Source organism: Astatotilapia calliptera, chromosome 22 (assembly GCF_900246225.1).
Source record: "Astatotilapia calliptera chromosome 22, fAstCal1.2, whole genome shotgun sequence".
NCBI classification, from domain to species: domain Eukaryota; kingdom Metazoa; phylum Chordata; class Actinopteri; order Cichliformes; family Cichlidae; genus Astatotilapia; species Astatotilapia calliptera.
Genome location: NC_039322.1, coordinates 23232072 through 23255240, shown reverse-complemented (window position 1 = coordinate 23255240; position 23169 = coordinate 23232072). Strand labels below are relative to the sequence as shown.

Sequence of the window (23169 nt, the reverse complement as noted above, 5' to 3'; positions counted from 1 at the left end):
AGATGCTTCTGCATATATCTCAGATCGGGCCTTTGCTGTAGCTGACTCGGAACTTTGGACCTGCTTGCTGCTTCACATCAGGACCTGACCACTGTCTTTTAAAACATATTTTTTATTCCTTGGCTTTTTCTCTGAGTCTTAACATTCATTATTTGTCTGTATTGTGTTTTTTTTTTTTATTGCTTTTACTGGCTTATTTTATTTTTACATCACTCAGGCTGACGCTTGCTGTTTATATATTTGTTTAAAAATAAAATGACTTAATGTTGCAATTTGCAATAAATATTAACACAGCTTCCATCAGTTATTCTTCATAAAAACAGCTTATTTATTTCAGGTCAGTCACCTTTCTAATTATGCTAAAATACTATATAATACTATATTGTATTGGGATAGAGGCATATGTGAATATTTGGAGGAGGATGTGTACAATGTACATCTTGTCATCGACTACACAAAGTGCAGAAGGTAAACAAAGAAAGAATTTTTTTTTTTATTAATTCATTTTATTTATTTCAACAAATCATTCAGTGGTGAATATCAAAAATATAAAGGAGGCAAACTGATAGAAGATGACTGAGTTGTAGTTTTTTCTTCCAGCCAGTAGATGGCAATCACGCTCTTATAAAAGCTTGACATCCCCTCCTACAAACCATAAGAAAAGTAAGTTGAGTTTGTCGTCTGCGCATTTGCTTTCTGCGTCCAGTTCAGTGACCGTCCAAACTGTGAATCTCAAGTTAAAGCCATGGCCAAGGCAATGACTCTGCTGTGGGCGACCGGCTCTTGTCCCTGTTGGAGGGTGATGATCGCTCTGGAGGAGAAGAACCTGCAGGGCTACAACCAAAAACTGCTGTCCTTCGATAAAATGGAGCACAAGTCCAAAGAAGTGTTAGATATAAACCCCAGGGGACAGGTAGAAACGATCTTTTATCAAATCACCCCGTATAACTAACAAAACACTTGACTTTGCACCGTAATATTATATAATTGCCTCACGTTAACGTCACGGTCATAAACACTGATATCTGCGCTGTTGCTCTGCAGGACGGTTAACGGATAAAGAGTTGCAGTAACGGCGGCAAATAGTGTCAACTCTGATTAATGCTTTTACAAAATCATAAAAACTGAACGTTTCATTTAGCGTATATTCATTTACTCAAGGAGATTTTTTTCTTCAAGGAAGACGCTTCAGGACACGCCCTGCTGCACCTGATTGGATGAGCATTTCTCGGGAGCTGACACGTGCTCGAAAAAATATGGGCTGTAGAGATGAGCACGCGAGTTTGCAGCCGTGTTTCGAACTGCACCAACATGGCGGCTCGTTTACATTAGAGACAAGTTAACGGAAATGTGTTTATGAAAGCCTCTGAGGCGAGAAATGCACCGTGTAGCTGTCTTCATTTATCATAAAAACCGACTAGTTTAAAATGTTTAAATGCATATTAAAGCTTTAAGATAACCAGTTTGAACTTGACTAGCATATACTAGCACATTTCCATCAGACTTTAAATGCGTCTTATTGAATTTATTAGGGAACAGCACAAAAGCAGGACAGTGTTAAATAAAATGTAGAAATGAGGGGTTGTATCGTTGAATATGGGCTCTTGAATATAACCTGCAGCTGACTAAGTGTAGTAAAATAAGCAGTTTAATTTACATCTTTACACTTTCCAAATCTCAGACTGGAAACTGGCCTTTAACCATAAATACGGGAAACACTGCAGAGTGTTATTTTATCCCAGTAAAGTTCTGTTAAAATAAGTAATCAATTTTTTTTAATTGTATTTGTTTGATATACAAACGGTTAACCTAATTAACACCCAGTAGCCTTAGCATTAAAACCTGTTATACAGTACCTAATGACAGTTTTCTTGCTGACACTATTATAATTTCTTTTTCAGATTCCCACTTTCAAACATGGAGACAATGTCATCAATGAATCTTACGCAGCCTGTTTTTACCTGGAGGTGAGAACGTCATTTTGACAAAATATTCACTCACACTGAATGCAACATCACAAAATGTGCCCCAGTTAAATGTGTGTCTTTTACTAATGTCTTGCAGAGCCAGTTTAAATCCCAGGGAACCAAACTGATCCCAGATGGCCCAGCAGAACAAGCTCTGATGTACCAGCGCATGTTTGAGGGTCTCACATTCTACGAGAAACTCAGTAAGTGTTATCTGTATTTTCAAATCCTGATTTCTCCTTTTATAAATTATTCATCTAAACCTCAATTCTCTCAAGGAACTTAGGAATGCTGCAAAATGCATATCTCAGATTTTAAAGGAACCATTTTTAATCAGAGTATTGCATAAAGTCAGTTACACTTGTAGGATATTGATCTGGTCAGTTTAGTAGCAGATGGTAGCATGAGGCGATACCTGGACCCTAGAGGTATTCCAACTCCTCCAGGATACGAACCATTGACAGAAGGTTTGCTGTGTCTCCTAGCACAATCTCAAGAGCATGGAGGAGATTCCAGGAGACAGGAAGTTGCTGTAGGAGGCCTGTACAGGGCTGTAGATGGTCCTTAACCCATCTTCTTTGTGCAAGAAGGAACAGGGTGAACACTGCCAGAACTTGAATATGACCCCCAGCAGGACACTGGCATGAATGTCTGACTAAACAATCAGAAACTGACTTCATGAGGGTGGCCCCTGTCCTCACTGCCTGACGCCATGGAGCCAGATTTGCTTTTGCCATAGACTAGCAGAATTGGCAGGTTCATCACTGGTGCTCTGTGTCTGCAATCTGACATCTAGTGGTAACATTTTGCATCTGTAACGTTAATATTTTACGTATGTTTTGTTTTTCAGCTACAGTTGCCTACTATGAGTGGTATGTCCCTGAAGGTGAGAGACATGAATCGGCTCTGAAGAGGAACAAAGAAGCTCTGGTCACTGAACTCAAACTCTGGGAGAGTTACCTGCAGAAGGTATGTGCATGAACACACAAACTCAGACAGACTCGGCCTGCTTTGATTTGTTCCAACTGTATTTTTTATTTTATTTTTTTCAAGCTGGGCTCAGGCTCTTACCTGGCAGGACCGTCTTTCACGCTAGCAGACGTGGTCGTTTTTCCAACAGTTGGCGCACTCTTTGGGTTTGGGTAAGCACGCAGAGGCTGTTTGCATTTCCATGTGGTCTCATCAGTAAAATGAAAGATGATCTGTAGACATGGGACTTGAAAGTCTCCTTATTCTGATTCGTAGGTTGTCTCCAGAGCGTTATCCTAAACTGGGAGAGTACTACAATCTGCTGAAGGAGAGACCCAGTGTCAAAGCCAGCTGGCCTCCTCATTGGTTGGAGAACCCCAAAGACGAAGATAAACTGAAAGATGCACTGAAAGACATCTGATATTCATACACAGATGTAAACATGATGCTGCATAATGACAGAGCAGCTTTTGTTGCCCTTATGCATTCTGTGTATATCTAACAACAGTTTCTGGTTACTCATACATGTTCAGCTTTGTCTAATAGCAGAATAACTCAGTCACACTATCGTAAAGTAAAGAACTAGTTTTCCCTGCTCAAAGCTAGCTCAAATGCTTTGTGTTTCCATGACTTTGCATAGTTCAATAATGCATCCTTTCCACAACTTTGCATCTTTTTCCAGATAATTAAAAAAAGTGCGTTAGCTTTGTAGACATGCACTGATTCAAGACTTGCACATTTGTAACAAAAATCTTCTATTTGCAATACACATACAAAGTCACCTGTTACATCCCTCTGCAGCCTTCTTTCTTTCTTACAGTTATATTGGCAGTTGGCCCCCTGCAGCCTCTAATCTCCTCAATGTTTTCAGATGGTGCTTATTGGCCACACCTAGTCAGGTGTGGATGAAAGCATACCTGAGGCAAGTTTCCAGGGAGATCACTTGTCTTTGCCTTGGTGGCACCAGCCTTTTTAGCCAACCAGGTATTCCATTTTAAGAAAAAAAACAAAAAAAAACCTCTTCTCACTAACACTCTGGTATTCATCTTTTTAAAAAAAAAATTTATATGTCGCGGCTTTTGAGCCGGGTCGTAACATAAGTGGGGGCTCGTCCAGGATTGTTTGAACATTTTTGTGGAGACTAAATATCAGTTTGTTTTACTTTTAAGTGGGTGAGTGAAAGTGTTCACTGTGATTGAGCAACGTCCCTTTAGTAAGTGTGTTTCAGCTGGGTGGCTGTGCTGCCCTTCCATCAAAGCACTTGTTTGTTATTTTGCTTTGTTGTTTTAGTTTATTGTGTTTGGTGGTTATCCTGGGTGGGGGTACGCTTCAGGGTTTGGTGGGAGACTGTACCCCGGTCTGCTGCCTACCCTTGAGTTTGCGTTTAAAGTTGCCTTGAGCCCGGTGCACCACTGAAGACTAGACGGGTAAAGTTTTATTTTTATTTTTTAAAGCATTTTAGGCTGGGAGTTGCACATAGTAAACCAGTGGCACCAAACTTGGCAAGAGGTTTGAGACCATTAATTATGGTCTGCAGCTGAGGCAGTTAGGTCGTTTTTACGTTGGCGTAGTGTGTACACTGTGTGTGCATCTAATATGTCAGTGTTGATGGATGCTAATGAGATCCTCATGAGGTGAGTGTTTTGTGCTGTGACCTTTAGTGTTGTGGGGAATATGGCTACTTTTGTTGGATCACTTGTGAGTGTTGTTGGCCAGATGATGGCAATAACACTAAGGGGTGCTGAGCCACCCTTGATGTGATCATTGTGTGGCCATAGCTCTCCATTTTGTGGTTGGTCACTAGTATGCTTGCTTTACTGAACCTTGTGGATTAAAGTAACTTGTTGTGGTATGAGGCCACTTGTATGTGTGGTGGAGACAACCGAACAATTGGTTGTGATTATTTGTTGCTACCAGTGTTGGTCAAGTTACTTGAAAAAAGTAATCAGTAACTAATTACTGATTACTTCCCCAAAAAAGTAATCCCGTTACTTTACTGATTACTTATTTTCAAAAGTAATTAATTACTTAGTTACTTTTTAAAAACATGATTTACAACCTGAATAGGTGATAAAGCGATAGATCTTTCAGCCCAATTCTACTTTTTCTGCATAATTCATCATACAAAATGTAATCAAATGGAAAAGTATCTTTTTAAAACTTGTTTTATCAGTTTTAATCTTTTAACTTTATGCATCAAGCAAAAATTTAATTATATGCAACATTCTCTGACTTGAATAAATTAGTTTAATATTTAAAGCTATTTTCTGCACATTCCAGCACATAAAATAAAATATTTTTTGTGTTTACACTCACTCTTTCAAATAGATGAAAGTAAAACACAGCAGAAAATCAATAAAGTCAAAGACTCAGCGGTCCTGTTGCTCTATTTTCACCTGTAAAGCAGGACTGAGGTAGGCGGAGGTTTACCCTGGTGCAGGTGTGCCGCAGCGGTCAGTGGAAGGATCCGCGAGTTTCTCTGAGTTTCCCATTACGTCGTTGTGCACTCGGTGCTTGCTTGGAAGTTTAGGGGTTTTTTTCGCTGTAAAAAGAAGTTTTCTTCCCACGCACGATGGACGCTAATGTTTTTGTCACTTTTTATGGAATCAAACTCAAAGTAAGGTCAGTACTTCCACGCTTTAAACGCTGCACGCTCATACTCTCTCCCACAATCGATATGTGATCCATTGTTGATCTGCACACAGCTGTTGTCACTAACGGCGCACTCGCTTACGTCACTGTCGTGAGACATTCTCGCAAAAAATCAGTTTTAGTAACGCAGTGTTCCTACGGGAAAGTAACGGTAATCTAATTACCGTTTTGCAATAGTAATCCCTTTACTCGTTACTTGAAAAAAGTAATCTGATTACAGTAACGCGTTACTGCCCATCTCTGGTTGCTACTTTTGGTTTTGTGTTGTAGCAGGTCAGGTAATCATTTTGGGTTTGACTGTTGTGCTCCTTTGTGTTGTTCACGTGTTACTTTTTGTGTGTGTTTAGAGTGGCAACTTCAAATCCTCATGCAGGGGCATCCATGCTTAAAGATGCCAACTATAATGTGAACACTGTGCTTCTGTTAGCTTTTCCTTTTATTTCAGGTTTGAGGGTCAAGGACCTGAAGACTTCAGAGGGGCTTTTAATAAATTTAGGGGTCCTAGAGGAACCCTTTTGAGGGAGGATGTGTTACGTCCCTCTGCAGCCCCTAATCTCAATGTTTTCAGCTGGTGCTAATTGGCCACACCTAGTCAGGTGTGGATAAAAGCATACCTGAGGCAAGCTTCTAGGGAGATCACTTGTCTTTGCCTTGGTGGCACCAGCTATTTTAGCCAACCAGGCATTCCATTTTAAGAAAAAAAAAAAAAAAACCTCTTCTCACTAACACTCTGGTATTCATCTTGTTTTGTTTTCTTTTTTTGTTTTCTTTTTGTTGCCTCCTTTGAGCCGGGTCGTAACATCACCTCATGTTTTATTCTTTGTTGGATCCATTTCCTGAGCTTTTCAGACATTTTCCTGAACTTCCTGTGTTAAACTACGAGTGGCCAAATCCAGTCTGGCACATTCTTAAAAAGAAGGAATGCACAAAAGTCTGAAAACCACAGAAGACAAAGTGACAATGATGATGATTTCAATTCAGAATTCTTTGAGCATTTTGTCTACATTTGATCCGTTGCCGGAGCTGTGACCCCCTTCTCTGTACATGTTGTGCGTGGTATAGCTGAAGGCGAGCCACAGACCTTTGAAGTCAGTAATAGGCAATATAAAATAGGAAAAAAAAAAAAAAAACTGGGAACATTTCTTCTGTTGTAAATGTTCTTTTTACTCACTGGCCTTATACATTAAATGTTGTGATAACCTTCCATCAGTTATCCTTAATGAAAACCACTGTAATTATACTAATGTCTAAATATTTTATATTGACATAGAGGGTAACCATATTTGAATATGGAGGGGGGGTTGCTTGTCAAATATCAAATATGTCTTATCACCAACAACATCGATGGTACACAAGCAAACAAAGTGTGATAACAGAAGTGTCCTTCTGTATTTGCTTTGAACCTGTGATGGTATGGAACACGGTGGCCCCCTGAGTCCACATTATTATAAACAGCTGCATTTACTCTTGGTAGAAAAAAAACATTGAGATCATCAGGACAGGGATGGATCTGAATTCTGGGGTTCAGAGGTTTGGAGAAACTTTCTCTCTTTCATCACAGCTGAGCTGTCCTTTCAGGAACATCATCTGTAAGCTCATTGCAGGGAACAAGCAGGACTCTCCATCTTCACCAGCAGCTCCCTCAGAGGGAAATCTTTACAGCTCCACCCCAGAAGATGAACAACCCCCGGACTTCATGATTGTGACCTTTGCTTTGTGCAATGTTAGAACCTCAGAGGCTCTGGACTTTTACACAATGATGTTATATTCAGTCCTGTATCATGTTATATATTTCAATTTGAAATGATCCTCTCTGGTTAGTCTTGTATGAATGAGTCTTAATTACTTCATGGCTGCTAACACAACATTAGCAATGTTAACACAGTGTTAAATAATTCCAGATTAAAGTTTTTGGTTCAGCATACAAATGAAGACCTTTTATCTGTTACTTTTTTTGTTAATGTTGTCTCATGCCCTCTTCATGCAGCTTCATGCAGCTGACTACATTCAGTGTTAAAAACAGTCTGAGATCAGCAGCTTTCTTAAACAGCAAACTATTTATGCTCCTGAGTGTAAAGAATTTAACTGTTTGGCACCTTTGCTGCAAAAGAACAATTCCAAATAAGAAACCAAATTTACATCATCATTCCTCAGTTGTGAAAGAGACATCCCAACCAGCCACGGCAGATGGCTGAAGCCCTCCCTGAGCCTGGTTCTGTCTGAGGTTTCTTCCTGTTAAGAGTTTTTCCTTCCCACTGTCGCCAAGTGCTTGCTCACAGGGGATTCTCTAATTTTCGGGGTTTTCTCTTATAATAACTTGAGGCAATGGTTTCTTTGATTTAGAACCTTTAAACCATATAAATATTCCTTTTAATCTGCAGCAGTGATTATTCATATTTTTGCATAAACAAATTGGGGTTCCAATTAACTAAATGACACAAAAGTGATATTTCAATTACTAGAGTGATATTGTTAAAACATGTAATCAATACATAAAATTAAGGAATTTTTCCATCTCATGTCTCAGCATGAACCTATTTGAGCTTGTTAGCTGAGAGTTACAAAAAAGCAATCCTGGGAAGAAGGTTTTACTGACAACTTTAAGAGGGAGCTATAGTATCTTACAAAGTAGCTTTGTAAGTGCTTACATTGTAATGAATTGTTATTAAAAAGTCCACTAAGCCCATATCACCGCTTCTATGTTGACATGAAGAAATATAATGCAAATTGGCATTGAAGTTACTTTTTTTGTTAGGGAGGATTTGTTTGTTGTTGAGTGCAATGTTAAACTAAATTCTTTAAAAATCAAAAAATGCAAGAACATGTTACTTTTTCTCCAAAACTCACAAACCAATCCCTCTGGGGTAATTGCATTGATAAACCCTTTTGCAAGAATATCAGATTACTCAATTAACTGGTTAAAATCTACAGTCCTTCCGATTAATTGCTCCTTCCATAATTTTTCTTCTACTCCCCTGCAATCTGGAAATATAAAATATTTAGGTATTAATGTTTCTCCCAAGCTTGCAGATCTAACTAAATTAAACCATATCCCACTTTTAAAGAAAGTAGAAGGTGATCTGGCTAGATGGAAATGTCTACCCATATCACTCATGGGAAGGGTTGCCGCTATAAAAATGATGGTCTTACCAAAAATAAATTATTTATTCTCAATGATCCCAACGAAACCGCCACAAGATTGGTTCAGATCTCTAGATTCATATATGTCTAAATTCCTTTGGAAAGATAAACCCCCACGTATAAGCTTAAAAACACTACAAAAGACCAAGGATAAAGGAGGATTAGATCTACCTAACTTTCAGCACTACTTCTTAGCCAACAGGCTTCAATTTATCTCTGGATGGCTAAAACCACTTGCCACTTGCCCCTCCCTTCCTTCCCTCCCCATCTCTAGCTGCCTCCCTCTTCCCGCTCCACCACAATGACCCACGCATGCAGGGCCTTGGGGTGAAAGTGTGTCACCAGGGTGCAGGGGAGGCATTCCCCCACCACTCCCCCTGCCAGTGGCAGACGCCCTCAGACATCAGTGCATTGGTGGTTCTTGGTGTCCGGGGATGGGCGTTCAGGTACTCACCAGCTCACTCCTGGTGGCTGCTTGTCGGGGCCTGGAGCCTGGGGCTAGCTTGGGCCCCTTCGGGGAGTGGGGTGCCCTCGGCCTCTGGGCCTGGGGCTCGGTCACTCTGGCACAGCTGGCTGCCGTCACTGCAACCCCCCCTGGCTTCTGCTCCGCGGCTGTTGAGTGACCCCTCATCTGGGGCTCTCCTCAGCTCTTTTCCCTCCGTTGGTCTTCCTTGGTCTCTCGTGCTCTGAGGGTCTCTGGATGTCTGGATGTCTCTTCATGCCCTGGAGGACGGGGCTATGGCTCCCCACACCCTCTAGCAGATCATCACATGAAGGAACCTTTTGAATACAAGCGCGCTCATGGTCACAGGTGTACACACGGGTGCTCACACACACAAACTACACCCTTTTTGGCTCCTACCTCAAAGCACACTGTGTGCTGTCGATCTTACGTGCTGCACAATAATTAATATTTAGTATCTACTGTTAGCTAGTTTATTGCGATGGTGTTGTATTTGTTATGTTGCTCTTTTTTGTTTGTTTTCTCTTCTGTTTTTTTTAAATTATCTCCATACAGGTGATCCAGGTGTTTTGTTTGCTTTTCTTTTTTTCTTCTTCCTCCCTTTCTCACCGTCTCTTCTCCCCTGTTTTTTCTTCCTCTCCCTCTCTTTCTTTCATTCTTTCTCCCTGTCCTATCCCCCAGTCATGTGTGTCCCGTCTGTAACAACCTAAAATCAAATCAAATAAATACATAATTATAATAAAGGTCAATCAAATGGACCAATATGGCAAGGCCATGATGATCCACTTGGTAAAGTAAATCCACTTGGCATATTTCTTGGCCTTCAGAAAACAATTCTGATGGCTAAAGATCCAAACGGGACAGGCAAAAAAAAAAGAAAAAAATCCAAAAAATGATTTAATATGAAGGTAATACGAGCAGAGAGCACAAACATGTTGAGGGATTAGAACAGCTCGTTTTATGGCCGTTTTTTTTATTTTAACAGCTTGCTTATTGTAAACTTAATTTTTCGCGAGATTTTCTTTTTATTAATTTTTTTATTCTTAAAACTTGACCACAGCAGCAGCAAATCACGTTATAAGAGGTAAAGCTTTGATACAGCACTTTAGTCATGGGTCCTTGTCCCATGTAGTGGGTGGCAATATGACCTTTTTGTAGTTTGAGGAGAAATCTTTCCATGACGTTGGGTGGTTTTCATCGTCACCTCCTTCACTGACACGTAGGGTCCTGGAAGGGTCATTTCTAGGATGACTTAATTCCCTTTATATTCTCTCATTAAGATCAATTTTCAAAGAATATGAAATTTCATTTCACTGTTATGCTGATGACTCATTGATCTATCTCCCTCTCAAAATTAAATAAATAATCATTTTGAAACCTGAATGAGCAAAAAACACAAGTGGTAGTATTCGGGCCTCCTGACCCTCCTCTAAAGGTGGAAGCTTCAAGTTTGATAAACAAATAAAAGCTGTTAATAAAGCTGTTGATAAACAAATCAGAGCTAGTTTCTTCAAACTGAGGTTCCTTACAAATGCTAAGCCCTTTCTCTTTTTTGCTGGCTTTGAGAAAGTATTTCATGTTTGTATTTTATCCAGGGTTGACTACTAAAATAGGCTTTATTTTGGCATCGGCCAGGCTTTGCTATGTTTTTGGATTTTTTTTTTTGCCAGTCACCACATAAGACCATAGTCCCATTGCTTTGGCTTTTTTGATGTGTTTACGAGGTGATTTAAAAATTTTTATTACTATTTATTGTTTCTGAGTCATCGAATACATCATCATCTCAACCTTCTTGATCTTTTAACTACACACTCTCCCAAAATATCACTGAGATCATCTGACCAGATGCTTCTGCATATACCTGAGATCGGGCCTTTGCTGTAGCTGCCACTGAACTTTGGACCTGCTTGCTGCTTCACATCAGGACCTGACCATTGTCTTCAAAACCAACTTAAATTTTTGTTTTACATCACCGGGGCTGATGCTTGTTGTTTATATATTTGCTTACAAATAAAATGACTTAAAGTAATGTTCGGGAACAGAATTAAGTTTTATAGCATTAAATGTTGACACAGCTTCCATCAGTTATTTTTCATAAAAACAGCTTGTTTATTTCAGGTCAGTCACCTTTCTAATTATGCTAAAATACTATATAATACTATATTGTATTGGGATAGAGGCAGAGCATATGTGAATATTTGGGGGAGGAAGTGTACAATATGACTACCATCTTGTCATCGACTACACAAAGTGCAGAAGGTACAAACAAACCTATTTTATTATTATTATTATTATTATTTCAACAAATCATTCAGTGGTGACTATCAAAAATATGAAGAAGGCAAATGAAAGATGATGATAGAGTTGTAGTTTTTTCTTCCAGCCAGTAGATGGCAATCACGCTCTTATAAAAGCTTGACATCCCCTCCTACAAACCATAAGAAAAGTAACTGGGTATTTTTCTTATGCGCTGTTGCTTTGTGCGTCCAGTTCAGTGACCGTCCAAACTGTGAATCTCAAGTTAAAGCCATGGCCAAGGACATGACTCTGCTGTGGGGGACCGGCTCTCCTCCCTGTTGGAGGGTGATGATCGCTCTGGAGGAGAAGAGCCTGCAGGGCTACAACCAAAAACTGCTGTCCTTCGAGAAAATGGAGCACAAGTCCCAAGAAGTGTTAGATATAAACCCCAGGGGACAGGTAGGGAGGAGCTTTTAGCACACCACCCCTTATAACTGACACAACACTTGACTTTGCGCCATAATATTATATAACAATCTCACGTTAACGTCACGGTTATAAACGCTGATATCGGCGCTTTTGTGCTGCAGGACGGTTAACGGATAAAGATGTGCAGGAAAACACTTCAGGACACGCCCTGCTGCACCTGATTGGACGAACATTTCTCGTGAGCTGACACGTGTAGAAATGAGCACGCGAGTTTGAAGCCGAACTGCACCAACATGGCGGCTCGTTTACGTTAGAGAAAAGTTAACGGAAATGTGTTTATGAAAGCATCTGAGGCGAGAAATGCACCGTGTAGCTGTCTTCATTTATCATAAAAACCGACTAGGTTAAAATGTTTAAATGCATATTAAAGCTTTAAGATAACCAGTTTGAACTTGACTAGCATATACTAGCACATTTCCATCAGACTTTAAATGCGTCTTATTGAATTTATTAGGGAACAGCACAAAAGCAGGACAGTGTTAAATAAAATGTAGAAATGAGGGGTTGTATCGTTGAATATGGGCTCTTGAATATAACCTGCAGCTGACTAAGTGTAGTAAAATAAGCAGTTTAATTTACATCTTTACACTTTCCAAATCTCAGACTGGAAACTGGCCTTTAACCATAAATACGGGAAACACTGCAGAGTGTTATTTTATCCCAGTAAAGTTCTGTTAAAATAAGTAATCAATTTTTTTTAATTGTATTTGTTTGATATACAAACGGTTAACCTAATTAACACCCAGTAGCCTTAGCATTAAAACCTGTTATACAGTACCTAATGACAGTTTTCTTGCTGACACTATTATAATTTCTTTTTCAGCTTCCCACTTTCAAACATGGAGACAATGTCATCAATGAATCTTACGCAGCCTGTTTTTACCTGGAGGTGAGAACGTCATTTTGACAAAATATTCACTCACACTGAATGCAACATCACAAAATGTGCCCCAGTTAAATGTGTGTCTTTTCCTAATGTCTTGCAGAGCCAGTTTAAATCCCAGGGAACCAAACTGATCCCAGATGGCCCAGCAGAACAAGCTCTGATGTACCAGCGCATGTTTGAGGGTCTCACATTCTACGAGAAACTCAGTAAGTGTTATCTGTATTTTCAAATCCTGATTTCTCCTTTTATAAATTATTCCTTTGAGCCTCAATTCTCTCAAGGAACTTAGGAATGCTGCAAAATGCATATCTCAAATTTTAAAGGAACCATTTTTAATCAGAGTATTGCATAAAGTCAGTTACACTTGTAGGATATTGATCTGGTCAGTTTAGTAGCAGAGGGTTTTTTTTTTTAATCAGTTTCAGCTGCTTTGCTGTTGATGAATTTAACTGTTCACTGGTTTTTTTTCCACTAGTTTTGCATTTCGCTGGGGTCATTATCACTACTGCTAGTATGAGCTGATACCTGGACCCTAGAGGTAGCCCAACTCCTCCAGGATAGCACATCAATGCAAAACATTGACAGAAGGTTTGCTGTGTCTCCTAGCACAATCTCAAGAGCATGGAGGAGATTCCAGGAGACAGGAAGTTGCTGTAGGAGGCCTGTACAAGGCTGTAGATGGTCCTTAACCCATCAACAGGACCAGTATCTGCTCCTTTGTGCAAGAAGGAACAGGGCAAACACTGCCAGAACTTGAATATGACCTCCAGCAGGACACTGGCATGAATGTCTGACTAAACAATCAGAAACTGACTTCATGAGGGTGGCCCCTGTCCTCACTGCCTGACGCCATGGAGCCAGATTTGCTTTTGCCATAGACTAGCAGAATTGGCAGGTTCATCACTGGTGCTCTGTGCTTTTCACAGATGAGAGCAGGTTCACCCTGAGCACGTGTAACAGACGTGGAAAGGGTCTAGAGAAGCACAACTGTGCCCGGCCTCATATGATGAGAGTATGCAGGGAGTTCATGGAGGATCAAGGAATTGATACATCAGCTTGCCCTCACACTCATCTGACCTAAATCCATTTCAGCACCTCTGCACACCATTTTGAGTTGCTGCTTTGACATTTCAGTAAAATGGACTAACCTGCTACATCGTCGTTTTCACTTTGGTTTTCAGGGCATCTTTGAATTCAGCCCTTTGTAGCTTGGTGATTTTAATTTCTGACACATTTTCCTCCCTATCAGTGTAGATATCAAGCATGTTTTTCCCATTGAGACTGAGGTGTTTTCAAAGTGTTCCTGTAATTTTTGAGCAGTGTATTTCATTGACCATATGTTTTTTTTAAATTTCCAGATTTATCACTAAGTGCTGATATTATGTGAATATGTTAAAGTCAAGTGTGCACAACAATCTTTTGTTACACAAACAGCACTAGAAACAGTGCTGTAGCTCTGATGTGAAACCGTCTAAATGTAATTATTATGATCTCTGTCGGCTCACTGAAGTATTTTTGTCCTACAGCGGCCACCATAGGGACGATTATGCACTTGAATTGGGAGGGGTACGAGAACAGTTTTCAGTTGCAATCTGACATCTAGTGGTAACATTTTGCATCTGTAACGCTAATATTTTACGTATAAAGTTTTGTGTTTTCTCAGATGCAGTTATCTACTATGAGTGGTATGTCCCTGAAGGTGAGAGACATGAGTCGGCTCTGAAGAGGAACAAAGAAGCTCTGGTCACTGAACTCAAACTCTGGGAGAGTTACCTGCAGAAGGTATGTGCATGAACACACAAACTCAGACAGACTCGGCCTGCTTTGATTTGTTCCAACTGTATTTTTGTTTTTTATTTTTTCAAGCTGGGCTCAGGCTCTTACCTGGCAGGACCGTCTTTCACGCTAGCAGACGTGGTCGTTTTTCCAACAGTTGGCACTCTCTTCAGGTTTGGGTAAGCACGCAGAGGCTTTTTGCATTTCCATGTGGTCTCATCAGTAAAATGAAAGATGATCTGTAGACACGGGACTTGAAAGTCTTCTTAATTCTGATTCGTAGGTTGTCTCCAGAGCGTTATCCTAAACTGGGAGAGTACTACAATCTGCTGAAGGAGAGACCCAGTGTCAAAGCCAGCTGGCCTCCTCATTGGTTGGAGAACCCCAAGGGCCAAGATACACTGAAAGACATCTGATATTCATACACAGATGTAAACATGATGCTGCATAATGACAGAGCAGCTTTTGTTGCCCTTATGCATTCTGTGTATATCTAACAACAGTTTCTGGTTACTCATACATGTTCAGCTTTGTCTAATAGCAGAATAACTCAGTCACACTATCGTAAAGTAAAGAACTAGTTTTCCCTGCTCAAAGCTAGCTCAAATGCTTTGTGTTTCCATGACTTTGCATAGTTCAATAATGCATCCTTTCCACAATTTGGCATCTTTTTTTTGTCTTGTCAATAAAAAAAATGTGCATTAGCTTTGTAGAGATGTTTTTCTTTTGTATGTTTGAGCACTGATTCAAGACTTGCACATTTGTAACAAAAAATCCATACACATACAAAGTCACCTCATGTTTTATTCTTTGTTGGATCCATTTCTTGAGCTTTTTAGACATTTTCCTGAACTTGCTGTGATAAACTATCCATCCATCCATTCGCTTCCGCTTATCCTTTTCAGGGTTGCGGGGGGTGCTGGAGCCTATCCCAGCTGTCATAGGGCGAGAGGCGGGGTACACCCTGGACAGGTCGCCAGTCTGTCACAGGGCTAACACACAGGGACAGACAACCATTCGCTCTCACATTCACACCTAGTGACAATTTGGATTATCCAATCAACCTATCCCCACAAGCGGAATGTCTTTGGACGGTGGGAGGAAGCCGGAGTACCCGGAGGGAACCCACGCAAACACGGGGAGAACATGCAAACTCCACACAGAAAGTTTATATATTTTATTTATTGTTGACTATTTAATTTGTAAAATATGTGTATACACACACACACGTAGAAAAACATTTAGTATACACATCCAGAAATTTTTTTATTTTTTTTTTGCATATACTATTATACATTGTGCATATATTTATTAGTTTCAGATTTAGCCATTCGTATATTTTGCCTGTTTATGTTATTGTATTTTGCACAACTCTGTTGCTTGTGAAGCTTGCACACAAGAATTTCACTCGCATGTGCTGTATCAATGTACCTGCACATGTGATGTGACAATAAAAGTGATTTGATTTGAAAGACCCCGGCCTGATGTTGGAATTGAGCTCAGGACCTTCTTGCTGTGCGGCAACGGTGCTAACCACCGTGCCGTGTTAAACTACGAGTGGCCAAATCCAGTCTGGCACATTCTTAAAAAGAAGGAATGCACAAAACGCCTGAAAACCACAGAAGACAAAGTGACAATGATGATGATTTCAATTCAGAATTCTTTGAGCATTTTGTCTACATTTCATCTGTCGCAGGAGCTGTGACCCCCTTCTCTCCTCTGTACATGATGTACGTTGTATAGCTGAAAGCGAGCCACAAACCTACAAACTCAATATGTTACAGGCAATATAAAATATGCAAAAAACAATTTGGGAACATTTCTTCTGTCTTAAATTCTTTTATTCACTGGCCTTATACATTAAATATTGAGATAACTTTCCATTCTAGTAATATTTAAATATATTATATTGTGATAGAGGGTGACCACATTTGAATATGGAGGGGGGGGCAGGGAGTGTCTCCTGTCAAATATGATTGTTTTATCACCGACAACAAAATATAGAAGGTACACAAGCAGAGACAAAGTGTGATAACAAGTGTTCTTTTTTTATTTTGCTTTGAACCAGTGACGGCATGCAACACAGAGCCCCCTGAGCCCACATTATTATAAACAGCTACATTTACTGTGAGGACAGGACAGGGATGGGTCTGAATTCTGGGGTTCAGAGGTTTGGAGAAACTTTCTCTCTTTCATCACAGCTGAGCTGTCCTTTCAGGAACATCATCTGTAAGCTCATCGCAGGGAACAAGCAGGACTCTCCATCTTCACCAGCAGCTCCCTCAGAGGACTTCATGATAGTGACCTTTGCTCTGTGTAATGTTAGAAGCTCAGAGGCTCTGGACTTTTACACAATGATGTTATATTCAGTCCTGTATCACTTTATATATTTCAACGTGAAATGATCCTCTCTGGTTAGTCTTGTATGAATTGCACGAGTCTCAATTACTTTATAGCTGCTAACACAACATTAGCAACATTAACACAGTGTTAAATAATTTTAGATTAAAGTTTCTAGTTTATCATACAAATGAAGATCTTTTATCTGTCATCAGACAGATTAGTGTTGTCAGAGAAAATCTCATGCAGCTTCATGCAGCTTCATACAGCTGACTACATTCAGTGTTAAAAACAGTCTGAGATCTTTGCTGCAAAAGAACATTTCCAAATAAGAAACCAAATTTACATCATCATTACTCAATTTTGGGGGTTTTCTCTTAAAATAACTTGAGGCAATGGTTTCTTTGATTTGGAACCTTCAAACCATAAAATTATTTCTTTTACTGATGATGATGATTACTATTTTAAAACATGTAATCAATACATAAAATTAAGAATTTTTTCCATCTCATGTCTCAGCATGAGCCTATTTTAGCTTGTTAGCTCAGAGAGTTCAAAAAGCAATCCTGGGAAGAAGGTTTTACTGACAACTTTAAGAGGGAGCTATAGTATCTTACAAAGTAGCTTTGTGAGTGCTTACATTGTAATGAATTGTTATTAAAACTACATAATGATTTTTACAGTATGCTTAAAAAATGTTTAATACACCAAAGTCCACTAAGCCCACATCACCCCTTTTATGTTGACGTGAAGAAATATAATGCAAATTGGCCCCTAAAGTTACTTTTTTTGTTAGGGAGGATTTGTTTGTTGTTGAGTGCAATGTTTTCACTAAAAGAGTTTTCACTAGCAGTCAAAAACTAATGTGTGTACTTATGTCTGCATTTTTATTCTGTTAAATACAAACAAAATTATAGCAGAAGTGCTGCCACGCGTGTGGCCCGATAGAGAGTACCAGTTTGTTTATTTGGTTCAATGAAAGGCTTCAGGTAGTTAAGAGTGAGAAACTTCTGCAGTTATGTCTTGTTATACAATATTTAAAAAAATATTTTTGAAAATTTGAAAAGCAAACACTACACTACATTTTTGTAAATATTTGGCATTGTTTTCGTGTTTGTTTGTTTGGGGGTTGTACTACTTGAACACTAAAGTGTCCCTCAAACAAGGTGACAGCTCCAGCAGTGGCCCACAGCTCAGTTAAGTTTGAGATCCCTGCCTTAGAGAATAAGTATAGCTCGTATTATGGCCGCCACGCAGGTTCATCCGGGTCTCCTAAGGATGACCTTCCTAAGTATAAGTGACCACTGCAGTGCACCCTACGAAAAAGTCAAATGGATTCGTGACAATTGCAGTTACTTTCTCCAACCAGTAGGTGGCAATACGCGCTTTTTTAAAAGCTGGACAGCGACACACTTGTTAAGAGAAGTTCAAATGTGCTGTTGTGTTTTGCGTGACGCCGTGAATCTCAAGTTAAAGCCATGGCCAAGGACATGACTCTGCTGTGGGGAAGCGGCTCTCCTCCCTGTTGGAGGGTGCTGATCGCTCTGGAGGAGAAGAGCCTGCAAGGATACAACCAAAAATTGTTCTCCTTAGAAAAACTGGAGCACAAGTTCAAAGAAGTGTTAGATATAAATCCCAGGGGACAGGTAGGGTGAGCTATTTTGCAAACAAGCCCTTGTTACCAGAGGTGGGACCAAGTCATTGTTTTGCAAGTCTCAAGTAAGTCTCAAGTCTTTATCCTCAAGTCTCAAGTCAAGTCTCAAGTAATGTCAGGCAAGTCAGAGTCGAGTCTCAAGTCACTGGTGTAAAAGTCCGAGTCAAGTCACAAGTCTGAAACTTTGAATTTCAAGTCCTTTCGAGTCTTTAAAAAAAACAAACGAAAAAATAATGTTGCATTTATGCTAAATGTAAATATTAGACCATGTAATTTTTTAATCTGTGTTTTTCTCAACACATGACAAAATAGTGAACTTAGAAAATATACACAAATTGTGAAATTGCACCTCTTTAAAATGCAGCTCAATTAAACCTAGCTCCAAGAATAATTTTCACCGACAGTTCTGAGATACGCTGCATGTTATTCTTGGATGCGGTTGTAGGACCGGCTTTGAAATCGCATGACAAAAATATCATACATAAATAAATTATATTTTTTTTAAAATATCATTTAAAAAAAAACTGCATCACCAACGTAGCCTGGACAACATTTGCTAGTTAGATGAAGTCAGCTATCTCATCTTAGCATATTTATATGCATATTTATAATCATACGGTTCTTGGAGTGAGTGCATACACTCATGAAGTTTAGTAACTTCAGGTCACTGCAACAAGCCCAGGTACAGTTTACCGACGGATGGGTGCAGGACCTTGAAATGCACCGTGTAGAACGAAAGACCATCGTACGTATCATAAGTTTACCAGTCTCACAAATTGTTGTCATAAATACACATTCCTTAACCGTTTATTAATAGGACCTTTGAGCTCAACGGTAATTAATTAGTAGTGGAAATAATTTCTGGTAGCATCACAGAAATGTAGCAGTGACAATAATATTGTATGCTGTAATCGTACTGGGCAATTAGTGATACAAAACAACTGTTTTATCCTGTGAATAAAAGTATATGTTTTTGTCAATGTACCATAATAACAGAAGCGAAACACAATATTGTGTCAGGACAATTCACTATTTATGCACAATAAACAAAGGAGCATAGCGCGACAATTTCTGTTCAGTGCCAGACTTACTTGTAACCTATATCACCAATTATGTTATGAAAATGACGTATTAACTACTAAAAAACACTGACCTTCGTGTAAATGCTTGGAGCAGACTAACCTGTGAGCTGGAGTGTTCTGGGACGTTATATTTGATCTTTGAATGGCTGCAATCCAGGCCATCCGTCGCGTCTTTGTCACTTCGGAAACATGGCTCGAACAATTTCTCTTCAACGACGTAATCCGATAACAACCGATCTCTTTACCCGTCGGCTTCCCGTGGCTGTCATGCGACCGGCTATTGCAGTTAATAATACAACAGCTTCTTGACATTTTTGTGTTTCTTTTTATCGCTGTGTGACTGATTTTAATTGAAAGCCTGCGTGCGCTAGTACCGCTTGCCACGAGTTCCCAGTATCCTTTGCGGTTCTACCCGTGAATGACGTCACATTTTCAATCTCTATATAATATGCATGTTAAATTTTATATTTGGGGTAAAATATCAAGTCTTTTCAAGTAAACCGGTTCAAGTCCAATTCAAGTCCCAAGTCATTGGTGTAAAAGTCCAAGTCAAGTCACAAGTCTTAGAACATTTTTTCAAGTCAAGTCTAAAGTCATAAAATTAATGACTCGAGTCTGACTCGAGTCCAAGTCATGTGACTCGAGTCCACACCTCTGCTTGTTACTAACACAACACTGACGAATATCCTTGAATCTGATCCTTTTGCATAATACATTGCACAATAACCTTGACAACATCACGGTCATTAATTAACATTGAAATATGGGTTGTTGCTCTGGCGGAAAAGATTCTGTTATTCAAGTAGACTTTTTTTTTTTTTTTTAAATTTATTTTTTTAAGACGCTCCAAGAGACGCCTTGCAGCACCTGATTGGACGAGCACTTATCGTGAGCTGACACGTAGTGAATATGGGTGTAGAGATAACTGAGCTCTTGTGTTTGCAGCTGGGTTTCAAACTTTTTCTTTCTTTTTCTCACACTTGGTTATATAATAATGAATAAGAGCTTGGAGTTGAAGCGCCCTGCCCACAAGTACCATGATGATTTCCAGTACTGCCAAAGAACCAGTTTGAACTTGACGAGCAGGTTTAATCGAATGGCCAGACTGGCCCATTTTTAAAAATGTGTTACTGGGTTTAGTTTGTTTAGGGAACAGCGTTAAATAAAACACAGAAATGTGAGGTTTGGTGTCTGAATATGTGACACGTTGTGTGTAATCTCACTTGTTCTTGTAATTATTATTAAGGATTCCTGTTTGATCCAGCACAGCAGCTTATTGACTCTAACACACTTTTATAACTTGTCATTATTATGATTATTGTTATTCATTTCTTTATTTATTTTTCAGCTTCCCACTTTCAAACATGGAGACAATGTCATCAATGAATCTTATGCAGCCTGTTTTTACCTGGAGGTGAGAACGTCATTTTGACAAAATATTCACTCATACTGAATGCAACATCACAAAATGTGCACCAGTTAAATGTGTGTCTTTTCCTAATGTCTTGCAGAGCCAGTTTAAATCCCAGGGAACCAAACTGATCCCAGATGGCCCAGCAGAACAAGCTCTGATGTACCAGCGCATGTTTGAGGGTCTCACATTCTACGAGAAACTCAGTAAGTGTTATTATTCCTCTGAGCCTCGTCTCTCAGGAAATTTCAAGGAAAAAAATTAAGTTATTACACAGAAAACCTTTGGATCAACTTCCAAAATAATGCCTCTTTGGATAACTTATGTTTTAAAATGGAAAGATTCTCACATCATGTGAACCTGCTAACAGATGAATGTGCCATCTTTTAATGTTTTGTTTTTTAGACGTTGTTATCTACTACACCTTCAACTGGTTTGTCCCTGAAGGTGAGAGACATGAATCGGCTCTGAAGAGAAACAAAGAAGCTCTGGTCAGTGAACTCAGACTCTGGGAGAGTTACCTGCAGAAGGTATGTGTATGAACACACAAACTCAGACAGACTCGGCCTGCTTTGATTTGTTCCAACTGTATTTTCTTTTTCCAAGCTGGGCTCAGGCTCTTACCTGGCAGGACCGTCTTTCACGCTAGCAGACGTGGTCGTTTTTCCAACAGTTGGCGCACTCTTCAGGTTTGGGTAAGCACGCAGAGGCTGTTTGCATTTCCACGTGGTCTCATCAGTAAAATGAAAGATGATCTGTAGACATGGGACTTGAAAGTCTTCTTAATTCTGATTCGTAGGTTGTCTCCAGAGCGTTATCCTAAACTGGGAGAGTACTACAATCTGCTGAAGGAGAGACCCAGTGTCAAAGCCAGCTGGCCTCCTCATTGGCTGGAGAACCCCAAGAGGCTAGATACACTGAAAGACATCTGATATTCATCCATAGATGATGCTGCATAATGACAGAGCGGCTCTTGTTTTTTTGCTTGCAGCTTTTGGTAACTCATACGTATTCCGTTTTTTCTGACAGCAGTTTAACTTCACCGCAGAAGTCATGACTTTGCATCTTTTTCTATCCTGTCAATAAAAAACCTTCCAAGAAACAAAAACATTCACTAGTTTTGTGGAGTTATTTCTTTTTTATTAGGATTTTCACATTTAAAACAATGTAACTCTTGTGCTTCCATACAAGTTACCATGTATCTTAAAAAGAAGGAGAGAACAAAAAGCCTAAAAAACAGCACATTATGTCATCAAAAGGTTCAGTGAATCTGGAGAAAGCTCTGTGTGCGAGCACCCAGACCAAAAATCATTATAGGATGTTTTGCCTCAAGCGGCAATGCATTAAAAACTGGCATGATTCTGTCATGGAAATCACTGCGTGGGCCCAGGATCACTTCCAGAAATCACTGCTTCTTTTTACACCTCCTGGCTTTATTGTTGCTGCTTTCAGAGAATAGACTGAAGCTTGTTTCTAGTTTTAAAATGTACTGTAATATTGGAAGTAGGAAAGAGTGGCAAAATAAATTATCACCTTAAATAATTTAAATGATTTTTTTCATTAACAGCTGTCGATTTATTGTGAATCTATGAACTTCTATAAAAAACTGTAGCGCATATTTGAAGCCGTTTTGGTGTGTCTGCTTCTCTTTTCACATCTCGGGCATCACAGATATAGGAAACTGCTGACTGATCCGTTCTCAGGCATTGCACTCTTACTGTCAGTACTCTTTGTGTAGTGCAAAGCTTTCTCTGTTTTTCTGAAATGAACAAAAGTCTTAAGATGCTTATGGAACACAATGTTGAGCCGGACAGCCTGACTTCTTCTGTCAGTTTCTTTCTATTAGCTCCCTGCATTCACCCACGTGCAGCATGTTTACACCTCGATGTAAACAGCAAGAATTAAAACATGGAAAATGTTGAATATTTTCAGTTCTGAGAAACAAGCACTAATGTACCGATGCATGACGGAAGGTCTCACCCTTACGGGAAACACTGTATGCTAGACTTGCACAAATTCAAGCAGAAGCAATGAAGACAGTCACACATTCATGCTGGGAGTTCCTCACACTTAATGTAATATCACAGCAGCTTTTGTTACC

The 23169-nt window shown here is 39.6% G+C and overlaps 3 protein-coding genes across 5 annotated transcripts; all 3 read left to right on the top strand.

Moving 5' to 3' along the window:
• Positions 1-610: 610 nt before the first annotated feature.
• On the top strand, positions 611-22128 carry LOC113014397 (glutathione S-transferase A-like). Its single transcript, XM_026155900.1, has 7 exons — positions 611-737; positions 18392-18567; positions 21006-21071; positions 21169-21274; positions 21474-21598; positions 21675-21763; positions 21868-22128. The coding sequence occupies exons 2-7, from the start codon at positions 18400-18402 to the stop codon at positions 21998-22000; spliced, it is 687 nt and encodes a 228-aa protein (XP_026011685.1). The 5' UTR covers positions 611-737; positions 18392-18399; the 3' UTR covers positions 22001-22128.
• Positions 734-15192, top strand: LOC113014394 (glutathione S-transferase A-like). Of its 3 annotated transcripts, none has more exons than XM_026155898.1 (7): positions 734-913; positions 1902-1967; positions 2065-2170; positions 2818-2936; positions 3021-3109; positions 3213-3370; positions 15011-15192. In XM_026155898.1, the coding sequence occupies exons 1-6, from the start codon at positions 746-748 to the stop codon at positions 3355-3357; spliced, it is 693 nt and encodes a 230-aa protein (XP_026011683.1). In that variant the 5' UTR covers positions 734-745; the 3' UTR covers positions 3358-3370; positions 15011-15192. The 3 variants fall into 3 exon arrangements, with proteins under 3 accessions (XP_026011683.1, XP_026011682.1, XP_026011681.1); XM_026155897.1 differs by having other exon boundaries at positions 3213-3351; positions 14992-15177; XM_026155896.1 differs by lacking the exon at positions 15011-15192 and having other exon boundaries at positions 3213-3724.
• LOC113014396 (glutathione S-transferase A-like) lies at positions 11612-15286 on the top strand. The gene is made up of 6 exons (XM_026155899.1): positions 11612-11889; positions 12743-12808; positions 12906-13011; positions 14469-14587; positions 14672-14760; positions 14865-15286. Exons 1-6 carry the CDS (start codon positions 11722-11724, stop codon positions 14995-14997), a joined length of 681 nt encoding a protein of 226 aa, XP_026011684.1. The 5' UTR covers positions 11612-11721; the 3' UTR covers positions 14998-15286.
• Positions 22129-23169: the final 1041 nt, after the last annotated feature.